This window comes from Narcine bancroftii, chromosome 1 (genome assembly GCF_036971445.1).
Source record: "Narcine bancroftii isolate sNarBan1 chromosome 1, sNarBan1.hap1, whole genome shotgun sequence".
NCBI classification, from domain to species: Eukaryota; Metazoa; Chordata; class Chondrichthyes; order Torpediniformes; family Narcinidae; genus Narcine; species Narcine bancroftii.
Genome location: NC_091469.1, coordinates 332,577,482 through 332,591,416, shown reverse-complemented (window position 1 = coordinate 332,591,416; position 13,935 = coordinate 332,577,482). Strand labels below are relative to the sequence as shown.

At 38.6% G+C, this 13,935-nt stretch overlaps 1 protein-coding gene across 13 annotated transcripts in view; it reads right to left on the bottom strand.

Moving 5' to 3' along the window:
- Positions 1-13,935, bottom strand: part of ulk4 (unc-51 like kinase 4) — a 655,266-nt gene that overhangs the window by 279,139 nt on the left and 362,192 nt on the right. For all 13 annotated transcript variants that reach the window (XR_011348088.1, XM_069908808.1, XM_069908860.1 and 10 more), the window contains 2 exons: positions 6,697-6,748; positions 5,538-5,632 (listed from right to left, as the gene is read on the bottom strand). Coding sequence is in view for 12 of the 13 variants with exons in the window: in XM_069908808.1 (XP_069764909.1) it covers positions 5,538-5,632; positions 6,697-6,748 (147 nt within the window). In the remaining variant the exon portion in view is untranslated. The remainder of the gene's footprint in view (positions 1-5,537; positions 5,633-6,696; positions 6,749-13,935) is intronic.

Genomic DNA, 13,935 nt, shown 5'->3' with positions numbered 1-13,935 from the left:
TGTAATTATTTAATCAGGTAATTCCCGTTACTTACAAAATTTAAATTTAAATTCAAATCCCCATTGCTGGCACTGTAACAGCGCTGCACTAACCGCTACGCTAACCATGCCGCCCTCAGAATTACCCCACCTCCCCAAATTTTACAGATAAAGCCTTGCTAATATACTTAATACAGGCTGAGTTCCCCTTATCCGAAATCCATGGGACCAGAAGTGTTTTAGATTTTGGATCTTTTCGGACTTTGGAACACCATTTAAAAAATGTACTCATTCGCTCAGACTTAAAGATACATGCATTCACATTACAATACAAATATTTCTTTCTTTCTTTGGCTTGGCTTCGCGGACGAAGATTTATGGAGGGGGTAAAAAGTCCACGTCAGCTGCAAGCTCGTTTGTGGCTGACAAGTCCGATGCGGGACAGGCAGACACGATTGCAGCGGTTGCAAGGGAAAATTGGTTGGTTGGGGTTGGGTGTTGGGTTTTTCCTCCTTTGCCTTTTGTCAGTGAGGTGGGCTCTGCGGTCTTCTTCAAAGGAGGTTGCTGCCCGCCAAACTGTGAGGCGCCAAGATGCACGGTTTGAGGCATTATCAGCCCACTGGCGGTGGTCAATGTGGCAGGCACCAAGAGATTTCTTTAGGCAGTCCTTGAACCTTTTCTTTGGTGCACCTCTGTCACGGTGGCCAGTGGAGAGCTCGCCATATAACACGATCTTGGGAAGGCGATGGTCCTCCATTCTGGAGACGTGACCCATCCAGCGCAGCTGGATCTTCAGCAGCGTGGACTCGATGCTGTCGACCTCTGCCATCTCGAGTACTTCGACGTTAGGGGTGTAAGCGCTCCAATGGATGTTGAGGATGGAGCGGAGACAACGCTGGTGGAAGCGTTCTAGGAGCCGTAGGTGGTGCTGGTAGAGGACCCATGATTCGGAGCCGAACAGGAGTGTGGGTATGACAACGGCTCTGTATACGCTTATCTTTGTGAGGTTTTTCAGTTGGTTGTTTTTCCAGACTCTTTTGTGTAGTCTTCCAAAGGCGCTATTTGCCTTGGCGAGTCTGTTGTCTATCTCATTGTCGATCCTTGCATCTGATGAAATGGTGCAGCCGAGGTAGGTAAACTGGTTGACCGTTTTGAGTTTTGTGTGCCCGATGGAGATGTGGGGGGGCTGGTAATCATGGTGGGGAGCTGGCTGATGGAGGACCTCAGTTTTCTTCAGGCTGACTTCCAGGCCAAACATTTTGGCAGTTTCCGCAAAGCAGGACGTCAAGCGCTGAAGAGCTGGCTCTGAATGGGCAACTAAAGCGGCATTATCTGCAAAGAGTAGTTCACGGACAAGTTTCTCTTGTGTCTTGGTGTGAGCTTGCAGGCGCCTCAGATTGAAGAGACTGCCATCCGTGCGGTACCGGATGTAAACAGCGTCTTCATTGTTGGGGTCTTTCATGGCTTGGTTCAGCAATACAAATATTTACATATGCACAAATTAACAGAATTAACAGAATTAGACAAATTTAAATTTAAATTTAAAAATCTACACTCAATAACGCAACACTTATGACCATTATGTCCTGTTCTCCATTCGGGAATTCTGAACTCTATTATGTTTTGGGTTTTGGATTAGTTTGGATTTCAGGTATTTGGATAAGGGGTACTCAACCTGTATTAATAAAGATAAAGATTCTTACCAGGCAGGGGTAGGGAGACTCTTGGGGAGAGTCACCTCAGTGCTGAGCGGCATTGACCGGCTCTTCATCCTGGGTGTGGCCATTTTATTCAAACATAATTTTATTGAAACTTTATTCAAACAGCTGCTGCAGGCGAGGCATGACTGAGGCACTCCACTGGCTGAATGTTTGTCCCATCTTCACCAAGGGTTTGTGTGTTGCTTCAGAGTACATTTACTTCAACAATTTTAATATTCATTTAAATTTTATTTATTATTTATTTTAATGCATTTGTTTATTTATTTATTTCCTCAATTTTTTTTTTTGCTGGTTGCATGCATTCCAGATAAAGAGGATTTTACTAAATTAATTTAGTGAAGCCAATCTCAATGGGGGCCGTACAGTCACTCCACCCCACCATTCCCCCTCAGGAGCCTCCACATATTTAAGGGCGGGCCATGGACTATAATCATACAATATTTTGTATGTAATCGGAAGTAGTACGGAAAAAAAACAAATAAAGTCGAATGCTTCACAGGGGAAGGACCAATCAGCTTTGTGCAGAGTCCAAAGAGGACCATGGCCAAAAAAAGTTTGAGAAAGGTGGATTTAGTATATTATAATGAACACTTCCATTAAGATTACATCCTGGAGAGGTATGTAGACCATCAAGCTGGACCCAAGGCATTGTTGCTGCCAGCTTAATTCAGGTGTGACTATTGTTAGATTGTTTGAGCCACACAATAACGAACTATAGCAGTTTGACAGACACACATTACTGCAACATTAAGTTACGCACAGTAGCTTAAGTTTTTAGTTCCTGTCCCAGTGGAATCATGCAACAGAACCTGCCAGCTTCATGAGTGACTACTTTTGACAGCTCTCATTAGGTGAGATGTTCCGTAGAGGCACAGCAGGTAAGATACTTCATCAATCTCACCTCATATAAAAATATCTCACTGTGTGCTGAGCAAATAAAAGTGTGCAAGAAAAGGTCGACATTTCAAAAGAATTGGCATGGAGGCATGTGGCAAAGATGTAGGTAGAAGTGACTAAAATGTCGTCATAATGTGAAGAGTATGCAAGGTTGCAAGTAAAGTCAAGAAAATAATTTTAAGGTGCATTAGGAAAGTAATCATGTAATAAAGCAATTTGAATGGCCTATCTTTAAGGTACATTGCTCTGACTTATGAGGAAGAACATAACCACAGGTAAACCACCAGCCTACTGCAGGGGGCAACCTCTGTCCCTGCAGGAGTGTACCGCTGGCCTACTGCAGGTGGCAACCTCTGTACCTGCAGGAGTGTACTGCCTGCCTACTGCAGGGGGCAACCTCTGTACCTGCAGGAGTGTAAGGGGACAGGACAACATCTGGCCGGCTGTCAATCAGTCGGTCTGAATGGATCAAGCCCCACCCGGTTGGGTGTCAATCACCCTCAGGGATATAAGCCTGCGCCAGCCTCCCGAAGTCTCACTCAGAGTTACTGCAGCTACAACCAGCCTGGCTCTGTGGAAGTCTTTGTGTGTTAAAGCCTGTTGTACAGTCTTTACCTTGTGTATGTCTGATTCTAGCTAACAGTCACCAAGAAATGGAAGATGAGATTCAGCAGAAGCTTTTTCTCCATTGAGCAGTGAGAAGATCTAAATCAGAATCAGGTTTATTGTCATGAACATTTGTCACAAAATTTGTTGTTTTTATAGCATTAGTGTTGTGCATACAGGTGCAAAATTGCTATAAATTATAATTCCGTAAGTACTAGATTTAAAAAGTAAATAGTACAAAAAGAGAAAAGTGAGGTAGTGTCCATAGATTCATTATCCATTCAGAATTCTGGTGACAGAGAGGCAAAGCTGTTTTTGTACCGTTGGGAGTTCATCTTCAGACTCCTGTATCTCCTTCCTGATGGTAGCAGTGAGAAAAGGGCATCGTCTGGGTGATGAGGGTCCTTGATGATAGAAGCAGCTTTCTTGAGATACCACCTCTTAAAATGTCCTTAATGAAGTGAAGACTGATACCTATGATGACACTGGCCAAGTTTACAACCATCTGTAGCCTTTTTCTGTCCTGTGCATTGGCACCTCCACATCAGTCAGAATACTCTCCATTGTATACCTGTAGATTTTTGCAAGAGCCTCTGGTTTCCTCCCACTCTTCAAAAAAAAAATGTACAGGATTGTAGTTCAATTTGGTGTAATTGGTGGCATGGTAGAACCTCTTACTGTGCTGTATGTCTAACTTTAAAATTAAAAAAATCACAACCTTGTTAATTGAGAGCTCCATCACGAGACATACAATAGACGTGAAGAGGGGAGAATGAATTTACTGGAATTCCCGGCCATTATTCTGGCTTCAAATGACCTAAAAATGTTTTTTGTTTGTACTCAGCATCTGATGCCTCTCGTGTCAGTATCCAACAATAGTTGGCCAGCATTGATGGATTCCAGTTGCCCTCATAGCACTTTTCCATAGTCGCAATGCCCCGTGAAACCTTTCACTGTGTTTGTCACTGACTGCACAGAGATTAGCAGAGAAGAAATCCAATTGCTAATGCAGAAAATGAATTTTTAATGAAATGTTGCATTTCACAGTTATGTATGCTTGAAGACTTAAAATATGACAGGAAATCATAAAAATAGGTTATATTAAAATAGGTGTGTGATAGGAAAATTTTAAGGTGATTTTCATGTTCAGCAACCCACAATCCATGAAAAGTGTTCAGAAAGCAAAATCTCTGTTGTCCAATGTTACCAGAAGAACCCTGTAAGACTGACAAGAGCTGATAGTGGCACGCCAGACTTAAATCAGCATTAATGGAAGTGATGAACTTGCCAAAGCAATGGAGTACATATTTGATGTTATTCCTGCTGGGGCTGCCCTCAAAACACTTCGTTCAGATGGAGAACAACCATCCAATTAGCAGGAAAGACGTGGTAGCAACCAAGAATGATCCCTATTGCTATAGGACCGCAGTGAGAAAAGATGAGTAAAAAGTACATTCTTTCAGCTTGAGAAGTACGAAATGAGAGAGGAGCAAAAGAAGATGCAAAAGACAATGGGATCAATCCCAACTGCGTAGAGACGGAGGTGTTCCCATCTATTTTGATCTCCTTAAATAAAAACCAGCAGAAGCAGCGAAAAAAAAATTGTGAGTAATGTCAAATTAATTTTGTTCCCCTCACCCATATATTTTCCATTTTTCAGGTTTTTTATGCACTGAGTTCATTTATACTGAAGGTGTTACACTGATAGTATCTTCATTATAAATGAAAGAGTAGGGATTATAGAGCTCCAACTGGATGGTGCAGATCAAATAATGACTGAAAAAAAAGGAAATCAAAGATGTGCAGTAAAAACAGAAAATAATGGCAATAAACCAGGATCTGGGAAAGATAGCCAGAGAGAGAGACTGATGGACTGAAATATAGAGAAGGAGTTACAAATATTCTCCCTTTATTTGTGCTGACTGATATGCTGTATATTTTCTGTTTGTATTTTAGGGTTCCAACATCAGCACAAATTTACTTCTGTCCTATTATATGAGTGATTAAAGAGCGACAGCTGCTGCAGATTATCAGCTGAGAGGGTTCCAGGTTTGATCCAAGCACTAAGCAGAGTTAATTAGCGGAATGGGAGCAAGCCTTCAACATGTTGGGGGAATTAATCAGAGTTCCCGCCCTTGTTTACAAACTTGTGCTCTGTCTGTGTTACTGAGTTGAGTAACCTTGCACAACTATGACATGAAAAAATGTTCTGCCTGGACTGACAATGTCCTTTGAGGAACCTCACTGATCTTTCTGCCATGTGGTTGGCATTTTATATCTTGTCCTATTACAATGAAAATTACTCGCATTTTTGCATATGATGCTTTTACTTACTGTGGAAAGATGTGAGCTCAGGAGTGATGGGTGCTGTGTCACAGTTTCCCATGATGAAAAGACTATTCTGATAAGATCTTCTGAACCAGTTTGACCTGAAGTTATAACAACGAAAAGACAACTGCTAAATATTACTTGTACATTAGATATCAATGAACATTTTCAAATCTTACCCACCATACAGTGTCCTAATTCACCAGTTGTTAAAGATTGTCTGTGCTTTAGGGATTGTTTAGAGCAATAACTTTTCTTCGTTAACCATCAAGTTCTGTTTTTTAAGCCGTTTCCCAGGTTAGCTTTTTCTGACTTGCTGCCAGTAGCCATAAAGACATAATATATATTAAAAAAACAGGGTGGACTTGCTTGGATGCTCAACACTGATAAGACTAGACCCCAACAGCAAATCAAAGAGAATGAATACGTTGTCACAATTTGCTTTTTCATCCAGGAGATCTTCAGGGCATTTTAAAATTATTTATTAGATGAATTTCAATTGCATCTCACCTGGTCTGATCTGCCGCAACATTTATTTTGGAAAAACTTCAAGTTGGTTACAGTGATGGTTCCTGTCCATGAATTTCACTTGCCGTTTGAATGGATTGGTGATTTTTTTTTCAGATTGACAACCAATCCCAGCTTCCCAGACACACCAAAGGACTAGAAAGACTTGCATTCATACTGTTCTTCCATTGCCCCAGGCTACCCCAAAGCATTTTAAAACCAGTGATACATATTGAAGAGTAGATGGAAATGTGGCAGCTAGTTCGCATGCAGCAAGATCCCACTGCGACAAATTAATGACCGGACAATTTATTTGAGTAATGATGGGTGATAGTTTTTCTCTTTAAACATCCTCTCTGTCCAACTTGGGAAAGCAGACAGGACTTCCATTTAACACCATGAATTTATTGGTCAGTTGAGAACCAATAAAAGACACAGTTGCCATCTTCTGAAGTTGCGTGGCAAAGAGCAACAAGTGTAATGTCACAAAGTGTTCCACTTCATACAGTAGTGAGAGGTTACTGTAATGGTAGTTTCCAACATGTTCATTTATTCTGATTCTAACATTCATGCCCACCCACCAGAGCTAAATAGCAACTTGAAAGAATAAAGAAAAACAAAAATAATGTCCCTTTCAAATTTAAAATGATGTACATACCCACTGCATTTTCTAAATTTGTTTCTCCAGAATCAATAGATTTAATGTGACTCTGCAAACAAACACAAATTTAACATAAAGCAATTTGAAAATTAAGCAAACAGGTACATTCTGCCGGGCAGTCGACAGCCCAATGGTATGAAGAATGAATGTTAACGTTTATGTACAAGTCCCCTCTCTCTTCTGAATTATTTCTGTTGTTTTCTCCTCCCCCACCCTATTTTGTCTCCTTTCCCACTCCTCACCCAATCCTCCACCCACATGTTACCAAGATGATTCCACACCTGCCCCCGCCAAATCCCCTCCACAGTTCCATCTGGTCCCACTGTCCTTCACCTCTTCCCCACCACTTCCAGATTAGGAGCAAAGAAGATGGGAGATTTGATAGAGGTATACACTGCACCCACTGTAATTCCCCTATCATCACAATTGCTCCACAGCAGATGCAATACACCTTGAAAAAAGCAACTCATACATATGGCTCATACATTAGGTTTGAACTCTTAAAGAGGACGAAGGAGTTTAATACAGCAAAAATTATTTTATGGAAAAAAGGCTAAAAATTCATGTTAAGACATCCAGCCGTGCTTAAAATATTTATACCCGGGGAGTAAAACAGACTGTTCTTGAATCCGGAGGAAGCACAAGAATTTGCAGAAAGTTTGCAGGACAGAAGAAGTGATGAAGAGATGTAACAAGAATGAAGAATGGTGATAAAGTATATATATATAAAGATGTAAAAACAATATATGTAAAGAACTAAAGAGGGAAAAGAGAAGGGAAGGAAGGAAGGGGGAAAAAAAGAGAGCTTTGTTATATGGGTAAAAAAAGTGTTTTCTGGGGAGGGCTGGGGGTGAGTGGGAATAACCGTCACTGCAAAATCAGTTGATGCTTGCGAGCAAGATCACAATCCAAATGGAAAGGGCAGTTGTGGTTGCCTGGCAAGGGATAAGGGGCAACTCAGAGAGGGGGGGGGTGCATTTGGGGGTTATGGTATTATTGGGTGTGGGAACTGTTTGGGTATTGTATGTTTTAAATGTGTTGTCGTACATTGAGTTTCATAATGGAAAACTAAGAGATGAAAATGGGTAAAAGGGGGATGGAGATGGCAAGGAGGTGGAAAAGAGGTGTAAGCAAGATATAAGATGGCTAAGTTGAACTATATGACTATAAACATTAATGGAATACATAACCAAATTAAGAGGAAGAGGCTACTAAATTTATTGAAGAAGGAAAAAATAGATATAGCATTTGTGCAGGAAACGCACTTAACTGAAGTGGAACATAACAAATTAAAGAGAGACTGGGTTGGACAAGTAGTGGCAGCATCCTATAATTCAAAAGCTAGAGGTGTAGCCATATTAGTTAACAGAAATGTACCAATCAAAATAGAGGAGGAAATAATAGAACCAGCAGGGAGGTATGTAATGATAAAGTGTCAGATATAATCAGAATTTTGGAATTTGCTCAATATATATGCACCTAACGAGCAAGATCAAAAGTTTATGCAGGATATTCTTTTGAAGATTGCAGACGCACAAGGAAATATATTGATAGTAGGGAATTTTAACCTTAATTTGGATACAATGTTGGATAAACCTGGACAAAAGACAAGCAAAAATAATAGTAGCCAAATTTATGGTTAAATCAATGCAGGAAATGAAACATAGATATATGGAGGAGGCAACACCCAAGAGAGAAGGAATATTCATATTATTTGAGTAGGCACAAAACATACTCAAGGATTGATATGTTTGGAACCAGCCCTCTCCAGAGAAAAGAAAAAAATGTGAAAAAACAGAGCTCAATAAACATAAAATACAGGAAGAGAAAGATAAAGTTATGGAGAAGAGACAGAAGATGGCCCCCAAAAGAGCAAAAGTAAGAATAACAGAGAAAAGGGAAGAAGGAAAATCACTGGAGAAGAAAGAAGAAGGCCTTACCTGCACGTCGGAGCAGAGACCCACTGTGGAGAGGAGCGGCCAATCTCCGGTGTTGGTGAGTCCCCAGAAGAGCGGTGTCCTCCCAACCGGCAGACTTCAAAAATGGCTCTCAGAGCCAAGAAGAGGTGCACAACTCTTCGCGCATGCACAGTGCGCAAGTAAAAGGAAAGGTTAATGCCGGCGGGAGGGGGACTCAGCTGAGGAGCAGCCAGCTGAGGAGCGCCCAACTGAGAGACGCCCAGTATCGGGGTGTTCGGCTGCGAGACGTAAGCAAGAAAGAAGAAGAGTGGTGAGAAAGAGAATGAAGGGCTGGAAGAGAGTGAGCGGCAATGGGGTGACTGGCAGGGGGATGAACTGCGGCAGCAGGCCCAGCAGCGGGTCAACCTGCAGCGGGAGGCCCACCAACGGGTCAACCTGCAGCAGGAGGCCCAGTAGCAGGAGACACAGCAGCTGGAGGCCCAGCAAGGTTACAGGAGCAGCTCACCAGAGAAGGATGAAGATACACAGATACAAAGGAGAGAAGAAGATGACACAGACATAGATATAGACGCAGAAGAAGAGGAGGAAGAAGACCAAGAATTTCAAAGGAACGAAGAAGGTAAAATAGAAGGACAAAGTTTAGATAAAGCCTTTTTCGAAGAACAAATGAGGCCATTAAAAGAATGGCTATCGTTAGAATTTAGTTCAATCAAAAGAAAAATGAAAAGAGCTGAAGACAGAATGCAAAACTTAGAGTTGTCATGACTGAAATAGGGAAAAGAGTAGAAAAGGTGGAAGAATGAGAAGCTGCTGTAGAAATGGAGATAAATGATTTAAGAGGGAAGTTGGAAGAGAGCTGAAAAAAAATTAAAGAGACACAAGATTTATTGTCACAAAAAATTGACATGTTGGAAAACTACAGTAGGTGAAACAACATAAAAATAGTGGGCCTGAAAGAAGACAAAGAAGGGTCAGATATGAAGGAATTTATAAAAGAATGGATCGCAAAGGTACTGGGAATGACAGATTCACATGAAGAAATAGAAATCGAAACCGCCACCACATCAAAAACCGAGATCCATATTGGTAAAATTTCTAAGATATACAACAAGAGAAAACATACTGGAGCAAGCAAGAAAGAAGGCTAGAGAAGAAAATAAGCTGCTGGAATATAAGGGACAAAAAATATTTTTTTACCCGGACATAAACTTCGAACTTTTAAAGAAGAGGAAGGAATTCAAGACGGTGAAAACAATCTTATGGAACAAAGGTTATAACTTTATATTAAGACATCCAGCAGTACTCAAAATATTCATTCCTGGGGAACGGAATAGACTGTTTTCGGACCCAAAGAAAGCCCAAGAATTTGCTGAACATTTGCAGAGGAGGAGGAGTGACAAGAAGGAAGACCGGCAAGAAAATATATAAAAATATATAGTAAAGATAATGTATATATAAAGATTTAAAGATGGATAAGAGAAGGGGAAGAAGGGAAAAAAAGGGAGAGCTTTGTTATAAGTATATGAAAATAGTGTTCTCTGGGTGGGGATGGGGGTGGGAGAATAATGGTCACTGCAAAATCAGTTGATGCTTGTGAGTAAGTTGGCAAACTGAATGGAAAAGGGAGTTGTGGTTGCTGTCAAGGGACAAGGGGCAATCCAAGGAGGGGAGGTTCATTTGGGGTTAAAGGGTTATTGCTTGTGGAGATTGTTGGAGTATTTCATGTCTTAAGTGCGTTGTCATATATTGAGATTAAAAAGGAAAACTTAAAAAACAGTAATGGAAAAAAGGGATGGAGGTGGTGAAGAGGCGGAAAAGAAGTGAAAATAAAGATATAAGGTGGCCACATTGGACTATATGACTATAAACATTAATGGAATATATAACCAAGTTTAAGTGTATCCCATTGGAAAAAAAAATCACATATAATTTAAAAGACAAAATTACAATGTTTGAAAAAACCGGGGAACCATATATGGAACATAATAGAAAGAGCAGGCCTCAGACCACCACCACCTAAAATGATAAGAAGATAAACACGATCAGATTTAATGTGAATAAGTAGATGATGCGTCTTTTTTGTTTGTATTCCTTTTGTATAAAGAAATTGTTTTATTGGAGGGGGGTGAGAAGTCAGGGATGGGGAAAAAAAAAAGAAAATGTCACTGAATATTTAGAAATGCATCTGTACATATATTGGTTGATATGGTTCATAGTGTGATAAATGAAGAATTACAAAAAAAAAGGATTGATATGTTTTTGTGGTTGGCCCATTTTTCAAGGGAGAGTTAGGAAAACTGAGTATAAAGCTAGACTACTATCAGATCATTCACCCCTATTATTAGCAATAGAACTGGACAACATCCCACCAAGAACATATAGAAGTTAAATTCCATGCTACTTAAAAGGCAGGAATTTAGGGAGTTTATTGAATGCCAAATTAAAACATATTTTGAAATAAACACAGAATCAGTGAAAGACAAATTTATATTATGGGACACAATGAAAGCCTTCATTAGAGGGCAGATAATAAGTTATGTAACTAAGATGAAAAAGGACTACCTTCGGGAAATAGAGCAGTTGGAAAGGGAGATAGTAAGTACAGAAAAGTAACTAGTAAAAAGGGATGATATAACAAAAAAGAGAGAATTGGCGGACAAAAAAAATAAATGAAACATTACAAACGTACAAGGTGGAGAAGAACATAACGAAAATAAAGCAAAAGCATTATGAACTGGGAGAAAAAACACATAAAATATTAGCCTGGCAACTTAAAACAGAACAAGCTAAAAGAACTGTATTAGCATCAAGGAAAAAGAACAAACAAATTACATATAACCCAACAGAGATTAATGAAAACTTTAAGGAATTTTATGAACAATTATACCGAACTGAAAATGAGGGGAAAGATGATAAAATTAGAGGAATGTTTACCTAAAATTGAACTGACGAAATTGCAAGAAGAGGAACAAAACAAACTAATAAAACCATTTGAAATAGAGGAAGTACAAGATATATTTAAAAAGCTGCAGAACAATAAAACACCAGGAGAGGATGGATTTCCAATAGAATTTTATGAAACATTTAAAGAGTTATTAATTCCTCCTCTGCTGGAAGTAATAAATCAGGTAGAAGAAACATAAAACTTGCCAGATTCATGTAAGACAGCAATAATTACAGTAATACCAAAGACAGGGAAGGATCCATTAACACCAGCATCCTATAGACCAATATCTCTACTTAACTCAGATTATAAGATAATAGCGAAATTATTAGCAAACAGATTGGCCGATTGTGTACCTAAAATAGTAAAACAAGATCAAACTGGATTTATCAAGAAACGACGAACAGCAGATAATGTCTGCAAACTTATTAATCTAATTTAAGCAGTTCAAGGAAATAAGAAACCAACAGTGGCTGTTGCTCGAGACGCAGAAAAAGCCTTTGACACAGTCGACTGGAATTACTTATTTAAAGTATTACAGAAGTTCAATCTACCAGAAAGATATATAAATTGGATTAAAGGATTGTATAATGGACCATTGGCAAAGGTAACAGTAAATGGATATGTATCGAGTCACTAAATTAAGTAGGTCAATTAGACAGGGATGTTCACTATTCGCCTTAGCAATAGAACCTTTGGCAGAACTGTTAAGAATAGAAAATAAAATAAAAGGGATAAAAATAAAGGAGAAGGAGTCTAAAATCAGCTTATTTGCAAATGACATCATAGTATACCTAACAGAACCAGAGATATCAATAAAAGATTTACATAAGAAATTGAAGGAATATGGAGAAATATCGGGGTACAAGATCAATGCAAATAAAAATGAAACAATGCCAATGAGTAACGTGGATTATACAGAATTTAAAAAAGAATCACCATTTAAATGGCAAGCACAAGCAATCAGATACCTAGGGATCAGGTTAGATAATAACTTAAGCCACTTGTACAAACTAAATTATCAGCCACTAATAAAGAAATTGCAGGAAGACTTAGAACATTGGAAAGAATTACTGCTAACGTTGATAGGGAGGGTAAACTGCATTAAAAATGAACGTGTTCCCAAGGATAAAATACTTATTTCAAACGTTACCAATTCCCTTAACAGAAATTTTTGTGGAAAGGGAGGAAACCGAGGGTAGCGTTAGATAAATTAACAGAGACGTATAACCAAGGTGGTTTGCAGTTAGCAAATTTTAGAAATTATTATAGAGCCGCACAATTAAGGTATTTATCAGATTTTTATCAGACGAGGGAAAAACCAGACTGGACTATAATAGAACTGGATAAAATAGGGGAGAAGGTACCGGAACATATACTTTATAAGTGAGATGAAAAGTTTGTGCAATATAAAAGCTCACCATCATTTACATAATACATGGAAGTAGATCCACTTAGAAAGGAAAAAATCGAATTACCAAATATCAAAACTATTATTGATGCAAAATCCACTAATCTCTTTTACAATAGATAATCTTTCCTTTAGAGAATGGGAGAGAAAAGGAATCAAAAGAATAGAAAATTGTTTTTTGGGAAATAATTTATTAACATTTGAACAGTTGAAGTACAAATATGGAATAATTCATGGGACAATGTTTGCATATCATCAATTGAAAGCTTATTTAAAGGATAAATTGGGAAACAGATTGAGATTACCTGAAGGAAGCAGCTTTGAATATGTGATTACAGACACAATGATAATTAAAAGATTTATAATGAATATGTACATTAAGCTGCAAGATAAGGAAAATGATGAAATAAACTATAAACCTAAGCAGAAGTGGGAAAAGGATTTAAACATAAAGATAAAAAATGAAGTATGGGAAAAGTTATGTTCTGGAACTATGAAGAATACAATAAACACAAGGTTATGCATGATACACTATAATTGGTTACACAGGGTATATATCACTCTTCAAAAATTAAAAGAATGGGATTCAACATTATTGAATAGGTGTTTTCACTGTAAGAAGGAAATGGGAATAACGGTACATGCACTTTGGGCATGCATGAAAGTGAAAATGTTTTGGGAAGAACTATATCAGATATTAAATAAAATTACAAAAAATAACATACCAAAAAATCCAGAGATCTTTCTTTTAAGTAACATAAGAAGTAAAGAATTAGGCCTCAAATTGGATAAAGTGCAAAAAAATTCATTATGATAGCCCTAGCAGTAGCAATAAAATGTATAATGTCAACTTGGAAAATGGAAGAGACCATGAGAATACAGCAATGGTACATGGAAATGAATAAATGTATTCCATTGGAAAAAATAACATATAATTTAAAAAATAAAGTCACATTTTTTGA